This window comes from Gavialis gangeticus, unplaced genomic scaffold, assembly GCF_001723915.1.
Source record: "Gavialis gangeticus isolate Ggan-Ray unplaced genomic scaffold, GavGan_comp1, whole genome shotgun sequence".
Taxonomy (NCBI): domain Eukaryota; kingdom Metazoa; phylum Chordata; order Crocodylia; family Gavialidae; genus Gavialis; species Gavialis gangeticus.
Window position 1 is genome coordinate 15,160,678 of NW_017729011.1, and position 13,959 is coordinate 15,174,636.

The 13,959-nt window shown below is 45.5% G+C and overlaps 2 protein-coding genes across 10 annotated transcripts in view; one reads left to right on the top strand and one right to left on the bottom strand.

Annotated features, from left to right (window-relative positions):
• NUP188 (nucleoporin 188) overlaps window positions 1-263 on the top strand; it is a 75,865-nt gene extending 75,602 nt beyond the window's left edge. For all 3 annotated transcript variants that reach the window (XM_019510610.1, XM_019510612.1, XM_019510611.1), the window contains exon 45: window positions 82-263. The gene's annotated coding sequence lies outside the window, so the exon portion shown is untranslated. The remainder of the gene's footprint in view (window positions 1-81) is intronic.
• A 3,103-nt stretch (window positions 264-3,366) lies between these two features.
• SH3GLB2 (SH3 domain containing GRB2 like endophilin B2) overlaps window positions 3,367-13,959 on the bottom strand; it is a 36,498-nt gene continuing 25,905 nt past the window's right edge. For 3 of the 7 annotated variants that reach the window (XM_019510629.1, XM_019510624.1, XM_019510625.1), the window contains 6 exons: window positions 11,298-11,321; window positions 8,219-8,308; window positions 7,532-7,632; window positions 7,017-7,031; window positions 5,884-6,154; window positions 3,367-4,975 (listed from right to left, as the gene is read on the bottom strand). In XM_019510629.1, coding sequence (XP_019366174.1) covers window positions 4,868-4,975; window positions 5,884-6,154; window positions 7,017-7,031; window positions 7,532-7,632; window positions 8,219-8,308; window positions 11,298-11,321 — 609 coding nt within the window. In that variant the 3' untranslated portion in view covers window positions 3,367-4,867. The remainder of the gene's footprint in view (window positions 4,976-5,883; window positions 6,155-7,016; window positions 7,032-7,531; window positions 7,633-8,218; window positions 8,309-11,297; window positions 11,322-13,959) is intronic. The other 4 variants (XM_019510627.1, XM_019510628.1, XM_019510630.1 and 1 more) reach the window with 3 other exon arrangements.

Below are 13,959 nucleotides of genomic sequence, written 5' to 3' on the forward strand. Positions count from 1 at the left end.
TTCCTTTCCTCAACAGTGAGGTACAATCAAGGGATCAGCCAGCAATCTTTCTACTGCTATTTTTGTATTGAACAGTACAAGGCAAGGTGATACGTGTGTGTGTGCTCCCTCCTGTCAGTTTGTGCGTTCTGTATATTTCAGAAGATTAGAACACCACCTCACCCAGAAAAAGTTTTTAAGTCAAAATTCCATTGCTCCTGTCTTGCAAGTTTTTGTAACCATGCCCTATTTATACGGATATTAAAACATTTATAGACAAACTGCTGGACTTGTGTGGCTGTGTATCGGTACAGCAGCCTACAGCAATGGATTCTTCAGTTTGGGCATCTTGTGTGCAGTAATAGGCATAATTTTAAAGGCTCAGAAGGAAGTTTAGATACTTTTATATGTTGCTGAAAGCAGAAGGTAGCAGTGCTGTCAGCACTACCTCCTTTGCACCCTTACTCTATTTGCTGTAAAAAGTTTTGGGACTTTAGGCTCCATGCTAGATGCATTTATAGCCTTTGCAAAATAATCCCTCACTGGGACTCTGGCAGAAGTGGTGGTGATGAGTCAATTTATTAAATCTAAACCTCTAAAATATTGGATTTTTAAATAGACAACATAGGGATCAACTATCTGCACAAGGGCAAGCTGCCATGGTACCTTCCTTTGGAGGTGCATAGAAAGGGGTGGGTTGGCAAGGAGAAAGTACTCGAGTTGTCTGACAAGGGCCTGGTCTACATGTATGCATTTCATTGCTGCTGTGGTCTCTTCAAATGTTTTCCTGGATTCACTTCTTGAGGCTCGGGTACAAATAAGACAGTATCATAAAGAATGAATTTGTGATTGATATTGGACTACACAGAAGCAAGCTCCATCACTGAGGCATTATAGGGTTTGTTACAATATGAGGAAAATCTACTGCCAGCTAAATGATCTAGATTAGTAGAGCCTGCACTGCTGGAGCAAGTACAAGGAACACTTAAGACTACTAAAGTCTTGAGTGTAAGTGGTATTGTTATCTGTGTACATACTTTTTAGTAGTTGCAGGTAAGTTATAATATTTACTACAGGTTTCCCTTGCTTGATGCAGGTTCTGTATGTGTGCATTTGCCTTTATGCAGTGGCCCTTTTTATACCAAAAATTGGTTATATGCCAGGTGAATTTGCTTTTATGTGATCAGTGTGGTGGAAGCCTACAGTCAGCTGCTTTGTGGGAGTGACGTGCACCAAAATACAGTCTTCTGTATGGATCTGTGTTCTTCACTTGTCTGCTGACAAGCCTGTGTTTCTGTAGTTGCCATCCTCATTACAGCTTCTAAGCTAGCAGGACACTTATCACCAACTGTCCGCTATTGGTGAGTACCAAAATTATCTTGTAAAAGTGATTGTACTGATCCCCTGACCCACTTCTGTCACGGTCTTGGAACATATCCCCCTACTTGTTATATTGTAAAGTATGTTCCCTTTATGTGAATTTGAGTTATACACCACTTTCCAGGAACATATGTACTGCATAAAACAAGGGAAACCTGTACTTTATTTCTTTCCATCAGTTTACATGGTTCTGTGTAACCTGACTGAGTCCTGGGATTGTGCTGACAGACCTCCTTGGGAGGTTATGAAGAGAATTTTAAGAAAATGATCTTATAGAACCTCATGCTTGAAGAGTGGTAGTAGGAGCTAGTTTAAGAAGTAGAGATGCCAGTTCCAAAAGCCTAATAAAGCATAATTAAAGAGGCAGTATTGTAGAGATAGGGCTAACCTTATTTAGATTATTTTAGTACTTTACTGTTCCTTGAAGTATACCTGTTAACACCAAGCCATCTCAGCTATAGCTTCTTTTATAGATAGCTAATCTAGCAGGATGAGAGGCAGCTGTACAAGTATACATCTCTTACTAATCCAGCTCAGATCATTTTGTCTTTCACTCATTGAAAGACAGCCACCTGTTTCTGGTTCATCCATTAAGTCAATTTAAGATGTAGTGAGAAAAAACACTCCAAGCTTAGCAACTTTCACATATGGGATTGTAAGTATCAAGGCAGGCTGGCAGCCTTTCCTCATGCCTAGTAATAGGCAGTATTTTAATTTAAGATGATGGTGGGAAGAAGCATGGTTACCATGTAATAGCTCTAAAATTATAAAGAATTGTGAATAGCAAATATACAATAGGGAAGTAAAGCAAGGACATTTGCATTGCAACTTGTGCAGTGTCTCACTAGGGATTTAAAATAGATGTGCAAAGTGGCAAGCTACTTATTTAGCCCCTTAAGCTGACCATTACCCATAACCCTAAAAAAAAAGTAGCTGGAGGTATCTTCTGCTCCTCTTACTAAAGGCTTTAATTAAAGGGGCATTTTACCAGTGTAGGTAGTGCTGTTTCAGTGTCTGATAATTAAGGATTTGAGAGTTTAATTGGAGGAGAGGTGGAATGTTTTCTGCACCTTTGAATTGCTGCTCCTCCTGTCTCCCTCACTAGCAGTGGGTGAGGAAGCAGGGTATGCAGGCAACAGGACTGCCTTGGAGAGAGGTTCTTGACAGCGCAGGAGGTAGGAACTACAATCCTCAAAGCATGGTTGTTTCAAGCCTGGTGGGGAAGTATGGTTTGAAAGTCATCACTAGCTGCATCTATGGAAGTCTCAGTTCTAAAGAAAAGGAGGGGGAATTGTGTTGTGCAGTTGGATGTTAACAGCAGGCATGCCCAACACTCGAGAAGAGATTAAGTAACAGGATGTTATGGCAGGAAGGTTAGGAGAAGTTTTAAGAACCCCCCTAAATAGTTAACCCCCTTATAAACCAGGCTTTAGGGACAAGTCAGCAACAACAGTATACTTTATAAGGGCAGTTCCTGCATCATCCACAGCAGCTACAGTAAAATTGGGTTGAATTAAAGTAATAAGGCAATTGTTTCTTAGAAGCAGCTCCTTATTGTTCTCTTCTGTACCAGAACTTAGGTAGATGCAAAATGTATTCTCCCCTTTCCCTAGTAGCACTTTCTAAATCTATACCCAATAGGAGGCAGCAAATTTGTCTGTTCCCCCAACAGAAGAACATTAAGACAGCATTAGGACATTTCCACTAGGTACAGTTTAGTTTAAGCAAGCATTAGAGAAAAAAGGGACAGGTAGGAGATTAAAAAAAAAAATATTGGGGGGAAGAAGGGAGTGAGGCAGTAGCTTTGTAGGAGGATAAACTTAAACATCCTCTGCTTTTCTCCTAGCTTTCACCCTCTTCTTCCAACTTCACCCCCAAAATTTAAGTGACCCCATTCACTAAGGGTTCTTACATACCATAAGCTTGGCATACTTGGTTCGAGGGGGCAAGAGGGGGGAAGGGAAGGAGACTGGACAGCATGGAACCCACACAACATACTGAGACATGAGGGCAGGCTGTTTGTTTTATTGGCAAATCAATGCTGAAAGCCAAGAGCCCTACATACACAGGTGCTCTGTGCCTCATTACATTAGGATGGTCAAAGCCATCAAGGAAAGAGTGCAAAAAGATCAATGAACAAACAAGCAAGTCAGTGTCTAGACATACCAAGGGTAGAGTAGGGAACAGATCTTGGTGCAGTCAAGTGCTACTTTTCTACCCAGCTCATTGACAGACTAGTTTCACTATCCAGATCCTTTCACTTAGCTCTTCTCACCCAGAATTGAGGACTTTTACCTCCCACCATTCTCTGTGGTGGATTTAGTCACAAGGGCATCTTTGAGAGCAAAAGGGGTGGGGGTGAAAAAGAGCAGAGAGTTTTAACTGCTGCTTGGTATATGGTCAGAAGTGCCAGTGAAACATCCCTCATGCCATAAGGATGCACCAGGTTTGTTCTCTACTAGAGGGGAGGAGGGCATTAGAATTAAACAATTTGATATTTAAGAAATAACTGATCAGGCTAATCCCCCACCCCTGTAAAAAGCAGGCATGAAAAAACAAACAAAAAAAAAACCACCACACAGGAAGAGAAGTGAGCCTGGACAAGTAACACAGAGCAAAGCTTACTTTGTTTCTTTTAAAAGGTTTGTAAACTCCTTCCAGCCCAAGACTAAATTTCTTGGAGGAAATGCAAGCAAGATGCATGGTCCCTTGCACTGAGAAAGTTCATTCTTGCAGTATGGGCCCTGGGTAGTTAGATTTGTTCTGATCCAAGAAGCTTTCTTTCCATTTCACAGGTCACTCTGTACCAGGTTGTAGCCAGACACCATTAGTGCCAAGCAAGGCTGCTGTGAAGCCCTACATTGTTACCCACAGACTAAGAGTACTTTGGATTGAGAATTGTTTTCTTAACTAGTTCTTTGTTCAGCTGCAGAGAAGAACTCTACAATCTGTTTGTTCTTTGGAGTTAAACATGAACTGTGGTATGTTCCAAGCACAGGAAAGTTTTGGAAAGGGACTTAGGTCCCCACTGGAACATAAAGTTTGGCCCAGGCAAAAAAAAAAAAAAGTACTCAGGACACAAGGGACAGAGGGAGAGATGGGTACTACTGAACACAAGAAACTACGTGATCCCCACCCCAGCAAGCAGCTGCTGAGCAAGGAGATAGTGCTGGCTCCTGGGAATCCACCACATTAAACAAGACTTGGGCAGGGAGGGAAGGAACATCATGCATCCGTGACAACTAACCCTCAAAACAGGCAGCATTGGTAGTTAATGAATTCAGTCCTGGGGTCTGGAAAAAGGTGACACTGTGACCCTTTTTTCCCCCCACACCCCACCTGCAAAAACCCACTGTTTAGCACCAGCCTCATTGCCTTCCTCAAATCCTATGTTAGTGAGTTTTGACCCTGAAGAGAGAGCAATGGTCTCAGATGAAGAAATCTGCCTTCAAAATGCTAGGAGATGGAGGGATGCATTTTGCTTGTAGAATCTCCTTCCTGCCAGCATTTAACTGAGCAGTTCTAAGTAGGTAACAGGAACTTTTCCCTTCTGGTTACCCCTCTCCCCTATCAGCCAGTCTGGATCCATGCCCGGCAGGCTGTACACAGTGATCATCTGAGAGGGGGAGGGAAAAAAAGGGGGAGACAATATTAGATAACTACAGGGGGAGCCAAGGACTAGATTTATGTTAGTTTCCTCCACTGTATGTAGGACTTCCCACTAACTTTTGCAGTCAACACCTTATACTGGTGGGTAAAGGAAGACTAAAGTTTTAACTTGGGGAATCCTCATGGACCTTTCCATTGCTTGGGACAGTTTCCCCAACTTGTAAAGTTCTAGCTGTAACAGCTTTGTGTTCTGCTCACTTGGAAGGGGGAGTATGGCAGCAGCAACCCCTGACATTTTCAAGATACCAGAACAAGGAGGATGTATGACATCCCCATGAGTAGTTTAAAAAAGTCTCAGCTTACTTTGACAAATGATCTCTACACCACATTGCCTGCAAGGCTCTCCAACAAAGCTCAAAGTCTCAAGAAATTAAAAACTTAAGACAGAAAAGAGCAACCTTTGTTGCTGCCTATAGCATGAGGACTGGGAATCCCAGATTTTGGACAGTCCATTTCTTCCCAGGACCTTCTGAGTAGTCCAGTTGCTGTCCTATTCAGCCTCTAGTACCTTTATCCAATCCCCTTGGTGAGATAAACAAGGCAGCTGATGAGTGCCTTTGACAGTGAATTCAAATATTGGATAAAACATGCTGACAAGTGAGAACAAGAACATAATCATTTGGCTTTAAATAGAACCTGGGTTAGCTTATCGCAGTGAAGCATTTGGATCATTTCCCTTTCACCAATACAGCTACTTCTAGTTTATACTGTGCATCAAAGCTTGACATCTTTGATACACAAGCATGCAAGCAAGGCATCAGAAGAGTCAGTCCCAGATGCCCAGGGCCTTACTCAGCCCTCAGGCAGGGCTGCAGTTCCAATAAAGCAGCCGCAAGTTCCAGGCAGGCTACTAACCTCATCTGCTAGAAGTGCCAGCTCGCTGCTGTCTGCTGCTTCGTAGTCATAGAGAACACGGGCCTTTCGTGTCCCACTGGCAGGGGGCTTGACTTCATTTGGGTTCAGTGTCCCCTCTGCAGCTGCAGTAGGGTTGGGTGCCCCAACTACAGTGGGCACAACAGGAATGGTGGGCACAGCAGGAATGGTGGCAGCAGCAACAGTAGTGGGAGATGTGGTGGCTGAAGGAGGTGATGTGGATTCTGCATTGCCAACAAAAGTGCCTGGAAGTCTTAAGCATGGGCAGAGAAAGGAGGCAAGTTAGCAAGGCTCCATCAGGAATTTTCTCAAGCAGGCAGAGCCATGTAAGAGAAGTGACCCACAGTCACATTTCTGGTTGATGAACTGCCCTGAAAACAGCATTCAAGCCACCCAAGCATTCAAGACCCTCACCCTCAGGAGAATTAAGCCAAGGCTTCTGCCACTTTGCACATGCAATATATGTTGTTTATTCAATCCAGAGACCACCAGGTCAGTAGCTCCAAAAGGCTTGCTCCCAGTTCATAGCTGCCAGGAAGTCTGGCTTTGTGACTCACACCTGAGCAGGTTCACCATTAACAAGAGCACATGTAGACAGCTCACCAGGAACTGCCAGTGCACTTGAACCTTCAGCAGGAGCACTAGTTTATAAGCAACTTTGTAGAAGGCCCTATTGACTGTGCTGCAGATGCAAGGTGGATGGACAGGGAAGAACTTGCCAAGCAAGAGGGTGAAGTGTAGTGATGTGGCTAGGGCCCTACACTGGACTCCTGAAGTGTCTTTCAGGATCTGCATCACCTTGGATGTATCATTTAGTCTGTCCATTTTCCCTTCACACTCTTCAGTTGTAGAGGCTATAGTAGGTCTTGGGGGCAGGGCCTGTCTAGCACCCACCTCCATTCTCTGGCAAAGGGAAACTGCACCCTGGCTGGGATGAAGCATGTGCACCAAGCAGGCTACTTTTGCAAGGCCAAGCTGTACCATCCCAAGAACAGGTTAGAGCCTGCAGGCTAAGGACTGTAACCAGGTACCACCATTTATACAAGAACACAAATGGCACAGAAAAGCTGACCAAGAGCTTTCCTGGTCCTGTTCTCAAAAGACATCTTACTTACATTTCTCCTCTGGAGCTGCAGGCATGGAAAGAAATGCGAGAGGGATTGTGAACAGTCATTCTGGAATGACAGTCTGCATTACTCCCACTCAACCTCTAGGCCCTTAAAACACCACCTACAATGCAGAACTAGTGACTGCAAAGACAGTATATACAGCCTATGAAAGCTCCTTGCCTGGTGAAGGAGTTACGCTAATGAGAAAAGTCTCATTTGAGACAAGAATTTAAAGCGTCTAGAAATTAAGTTTTGGTTTGGCTCAGTATCCACTCACATTCACCCATATCTTTAAAAGGTGTACTCTTAGTAAAACCCACTCCAATCCCACTATACCTAGACAGTATTTGTTAGAGAACTTCACTGAGCTCCCTTTCCAAAATAAGATATGGAGGGCCTTATTTTTAAATCTACTGGTATTGAAGTTTGCACTGCAAAGCTGGTGGAAGAAAGTTGGAAACTACTGAGTAAAAGTAAAAAACACACAACTTCCAAGGAGGCAGGGAGACCCCATCCCATACCTGCCCAGCTGCTTCTGCAGGTCCAGCATGTACTGGTAACACTGAGCATAGTAGTTGGTCTGAGATTCTGCAAACTCATGGAGACAGCGGAGGTGATTCACCTGAATGGAAGAGGCAGATTGTCACCTACTGCCTGACCAGGAGTTCAGGTGCAGAAACATTGAACTCCTCCCTGCAGGGAGAAAAGTAAACTCTCTCTCCCATAAAGAAATAGAGACATAGAAAGCAAAGACTGATGGTCAAATCTTTCTTATTAATACTGTCCAACTGGTGCATTTATACCAGTGACTGTTCTCTAAAAATTTAGAGAGAGACTCCACATAGATCACAAGGCAGTTTGTCAGCCACCTGCTCCTGACTGAGCCAAGGTCTGGAGCCCAGAAGGACAGTCCCTACACAGTTTTAATACTCCCCTATAGAAGATGCAGAGAAAGAGGCATATCCACCATGGTCATGTGCACCAACACTAGCAGAGCTCAACATCAGCAGGGTTTTCTGCATTACTTCTATAACCCTGAGTGACTTCATGTTTGAACAGTTGCAAGTTTACCATAAGGCCTGGTTAGTCCTATGACCCCATACAGTCAAGCAACATGTCATCATTTCCCCTACTTTCACGCCCAAGGCGGGCTCAGTATCATTCTGATGTCCTTCAGGAAGGAAGCCCAAGTCATTGCTGTCACTCACATGTGTGCTGCTGATCCCCTCCAGCAAGAGGCGCGTCACCTCTGCCTGCCGGTCAAACTCTGTCTGGGCAACCCGAAGCTCATGCTCTGCCTGCAAGATAAAGGGAGCATTAGCTAGGCTGCAAAGAAGCTGCCTTCCTCTCCTGGAATGGACTGAGCACAGGCAAGGGACCCCTTCCACAGGCAACAGCATAGGAAGTGGCATATACCACCATTTTTGGAGTTCAGAGAGCCTTGTGTGCAAGAAGGCTGAACACCATCAAGTCCATGGGAGTCTTATGTACCCAGGAACTAAGAACCCAAGGCTAAAGGCACGCTGGGCTCCATTTACAGAAGTCGGAGGCCACTTTTGAAAGCTTGATTACAAACCTCCATGTCCACCATGCTCATGTGTAACCCATCACCCTCTCCTGCAGGCAGTGGAGAGCAGTGTTTGGTGATAAAGTCCCCACCACCAACCTACTGGAGGGAACCAGAGCAGGGAGAGACTGCAGGATGCAATGCACTCCTCACCACTGCTCCACATCCCATTGCGTATGCCAGGAGGGCACCACCAAGAAATCAGCAGGTACCCTCACCACCAAACAGAGCCACTGGCAGGGGCAGCCTGCATATGGTAAACTACTGCTGCAGAGCAAGGCTTCTCCCCCATGCCAGCTTACAGAGCTACACAGGGGAGACAGCAATTAAACCACCAGCAGGAAGACTTCTCTCCAGTTATTCTTGGGTTGTTTTAGTGGGACATCTGCAATCATCATCTCCATGGAAGGGGTTCCTTCCAACACAAGGCTCAAGTTGAGGACAATAGCTCCAAGACAGCTCTGCAGCAAAAGACCTCAAGAGGCCCTCCCTTCCACAATGCCAGTATTTGGAGAATTCAGAAGTGCATTCAACATTTAGAGGCCAGAACATCAACATGCAAACAGTCATAACTGGCCTTGTAGACAGCAGATAAAACTATAGAAGGTTTGTACTGCAGGAATGATTCTTAAATAGATAGCTGCACTGAATGGTAGCAGTAGAGTACTGGCAGAGCTTTCAGTGCATCCTCTTCCCCCACCTACTAGAGGTAACGGAGGTGTGTTAACCAAACATCATTCCCTCCGAGAAGAGTCCCTATTGTAAGCTTCAGTCCTGAACAGAGCTGGGTGGAACAGCCTTAGGACTTATTGTATAATATTTAGGGAATCTGCCTAGCATAGCTGGCCTGGAACAAAGCTGTTGTGCAATTACAGCTGTGTGGGCTCAGTCTGTGTTAAAGAGTCCATCTGCATTTTGGAAGCATCCAAATTATTCCCGGGGTGAAATGACTGAGTCTGGAATGGAGTTATTTAGGGAGCTATTCCACTCCATTTTCCTATAGACAAGGCCCTAGTGGATTTTTTCTGGCTTATGGCTATGAACTGCCAGCAGTATCCTCAGAAAGGATACCCAGTGCTTTAAGTGAAAAAAAGCCCAAAAGCTTTGTTTGCTAGCAGATACACTGCTGGGTCCTACTGTCTTCTATCCAGCGGGACTTGCACTGGATGATATTGCCTGAACTAGAAGTGCTCCAAACAAGCACCCTTTGAAAAAAGAGATCAGCTTTAAGCTAGTGTGACCAAGCTGTTTTTTTACATCTTTGTGAGAGGAGATTTACAAGAGATCTCATGGAGTATCAACAGTGATGTATTATATCCTCCCCGAGAAAAGTCTTTAGAAAAAAAGCTGGCTAACAGCTATAGCAGAGGCTGGAGTTCTGGAAGGCAAAACCAGCTTGTCGTCAGAGGATCCGTTTATGAAACGGGATTATGCAACTTAGTTGGTTACAATAGCAGGGAACTGGATGACCCTGGAGGTCCTTTCCAGGGTTACATGAAATATTATGCCACCTGAGCAGCAGTCAGCTTGCACACCCTTTCAAGTACCAACTGCCAGCAGCATCTCAGTAACCCTACCTGCAAACAACAAGGGGCACCAGGAACCCCTTGCACACAAGTAGAACTCATCCCCATGCCTACCTGGAGGTTTCAGGGTAGAAGCAGCTAAGTGGAGAACAGACAATTTGCATTTTGACAACTGTGAGACTAGCATGAGAGTTGTTAGAGACTTGTGGCACCAACAGATACCAAGGAAAAAAAAAAAAGCTGTAGAGCATCTCTGCCTTGTTCTACCAGCACAGCTCCGTCCCAAACTATTCTAGCTCTGCTCTCTGACACTGAGCATGCCAGGCTCAGATACCATTTGTGGATTTGGCCACAATCCACAGGGAGGGGCCAGAGATGCAATATGGGTATGTCCATCTTTCTACAGTGTAAATTTACACTGCTGTTAATCCCAAAAGGGACAAAGCTCATCCAACACTGCCATGAGAATAAGTCAGATATCCATTTTCCATAGATCTGACAGGGGGTGGGAAGCACATGCTGACCAGGGTGTTACCCCTGCATCAGACACTCCTCTCATAAGTCAAGACTCTTGAGTCAGATCCAGAACATCCATTCTCTTCCAACCACTGCAAAGCTACTCCCCAAGGAGCATCTAGAGTTGTCATGGGAAATCCTTTTGCTTGGTTATACCCATCTGGGAGTCTAGAACTATTTATGACAGATTCCTCCAGAACAGGAAGGAGATAGTACTAGACAAGCTTCTTAGCACATCACTCTGCAGGTGGGGTTGTGCTGGGAGAGAGATTAACTGTGTTAGCAGTTCAAATGCATGAGCTGTGGTAACAGGACAGTGGCCCAGGAGCTTCCCAGACTATTCTACACAGGACAGATTTCAGATAAATGTCTTACTGGTCTGCTGGTCACCATCTCCCCCAGTAGAAGCATAGGTAGGGTCACAGCTTTCTAACAATGCCAGGATTGGAAAAAATTAGGAGGTAGGTTCCTCAACCACCTTGCTACTCCCCTGTGAAAGAATCAAGGGCAGTGCCAACAGCAGCCCAAGCTACTTCCAGTGGCAATGCACTGTTGATTCACTGCCCCCTCTGTGCTTGAGAGGAATGAGTCTGCATCATCTACATTTGCCTCCTCCCCCCAGGGCAGCACGACTAGCATTTCTGAGACTTAGAGAGGGTTTTTTGCCCAGGTACTTACTTTTTCCACCTCGTCGTTCCAAAGCTGTGGGGAGGGGGCCACAGAGCAACAGGAAAGGAGGTCAGTGTTGAGGCTTCAAGAAGCATTCAGCAAATCACAGTAACTGGCTGGGCTACTCCACAGGTGATACAGCAGGCCAGCTCCAGGAACATCAGCCCTTCACCCAGCAGCAGGAGACCATTTCATGCCCCAGACAAGGCACCTTCCCCTTTTTCAAGGAACCCCTTAATTCCACTCATCCCCACTGATGAACTCCATGAGGACTAGAGATCTTTTAATTATGCTAAGTTCTGAACACACTGGGCCTTGATGTCCAGTGGGCTACAACTTCAACAATTTTTTTAAGCTCTAAGCCTGAAGATAATACTAGAGGCAGGGTCAGGCTGTGCTGAGGCTTAAAGGATGGGTGGAATGGAGCATCTTTAAACAGCCAGCTCAGGAGATTAGCAAGGCCATGATGCGTGACCCTTGAGGTCTGGGGTGGGAGTGAGGGCAGCATCTTCTACAATGTTCTGCAGCAAGGCAGGGACTTCTCCATATGGCAAAGGCACTAGACAAACTGGCACAAAGCACCTGGAGGCATCTCTCTGCTACCCCCACTCCCCTATCATGAGAAGAACAGCATGATTCTGTAACTCAGGTTAGAACAAGTGGACGAGAGGGGGGCCAGGATCTTGAAGGCCTTATGTTAGACTAAGAGCATACCACCTGGGGTACAAGCGCTCATCTGAGCCACCAGCTATTCAAGTGCCTTGTATATGGCAGCTGCCTTATTGCCTTCCCCACCTGCCTCTCTTCAAACAACTCTGCCTTGTGACAAGGCAGCTTCCCCCTTGCTCCAGCATCCATGAAGCAAAATCTTCTCCTCCCTCTCCCCCAAATGTAATCCTTAAGGAGCATTATCTGAGGCAATCAGTGTCAGCTGCTCTCTGAGATCTGGCTGTGGGATATGGAATAAGAGTCAACAAAAAAAACCCAAAACCAAACCACACACACAACATTGGGGTTGGGTAGAGAACAGAGGCAGGAAAACATCAATTCTTCCTAAAAGGTCCTCAGCCTTGTCCTTGCCCTGGTGGGAAGCTTCCCCTCTAGCACTGACCCCATGAAGACTGTCACTGTTAGCTATTGGGGGGCATATGGGCCACTGCAGAGACTTTATAGCGGGCAATGTCCCTAATTATATGATGGACTGAAAGATGTTTCTCAGGAGCTAGACTCCTCATGCAGACAGCCTCCTGGCACTTAAGCTGAACTGGATTGCCTAGATGGAGGAAAGGCATTTTAGGCTAGAACACAGGTCAAGTAATGTAGCCATGTCTCCTGGCCAGCAAGAACCACACCCTTCCTTTTGCAGTACCACAGGCCATTTTAAAAGTTAAAGCCAGAGTGAGGTCTCCAGCCAGACTACATTTTGCAGATCTGCAGTGCTCTTATAGAAAGCAGCAGCATTCATACTAGATGGCCTATTACTAAATTGTGCACTGAAAGTAATATTGTTTCCCGACAGTCCTCAAGTCCCTGAAACTTCAGGCCCTCTTCCAGCCCATGCCTGGGGTTGTCCACTCCCCGAACTGTGCCACTACCAGAAGTACCTTTTAGTACAGGGCCTAGGACACTACTTTAGCTTTGTGTGCTAAGGCTTGGCCACGTGTCCAACTTTTACCTTGCACTGTTTCCATAAGGACAAGCCCTCTTTGCCAATCAGTTTCCACATCTATTTCAAGCACAAGGCACAGATGCAGATAGTCCTAGCCGGAGAGGCCTTTAGTCAAAACAGCCTTTCCCTCAGCCTCCAAGACAAATGACCATCCAAGAACCATGCTCCTCTTGTTAATAGGAAGGTTCACACCTCCACCTTTCAATGGGCTACAAAGATCTTAGCTACCTAGATGACCCTACTTTTTCCATGCAGGCTGAGCCTGCTGACTAGATCCACTGGGATCTACCCTCCTTTGGAGCAGTCTCATTCAAGTGCTTGGCTGGCCATGTGGTCTATCTGTACAGCCACAGATGTAGTCAGGTTCATTTTAGAGAATCTCAACAGTTCATCTGATGCTCCTAGAGCCATCAGGACAGAGTCAGGTAGAGCCAGGATAACATGTTATATTCTACATCTCCAGTTATCCCCAGCCATTCTCATCTAATAAGGAAGAAATGTTCTTCCCTCCCCAAGCTGTTGCATTGAAAGTCTTGATAACATTAGAGGAAAAAGCCCATCTAGAACCAGAGGACCCCTCCTCAGGGCTGCCCAATAGGTTTTCCTTAGAGCCCATGCTAGAAGCAGAGCATGGTGAGGAAGTGGGTATGCCAGGGCCCTCCGAGAGGGGCCCACTTAACCCCATGTTGGATTATGCACCCATATTATTCTGGGTTACATTATGGGAAAGAGCAGCCAGTCCTTGCTCTAAACTCCCAACCAGCATCAAGACATGCAGCTGAACAAGGCCAGGTTAAGGGAAAAAAAACATACGTTTTCAAAAGGTTCATCCATTTCTAGAATGACCTCAGTAAGATGAGACTGTACAGGACAAAGTACTATTCCAGTCCTTCTCCCTCTACCCTTCCCAAAAGGGAAAAACTCAACTGAGTCTTAGTCCATCTAGTACTAGAATAGCATCTGACCCCATCCAAAGAAAATGTAGTTGGGGGGGGGGGGGGG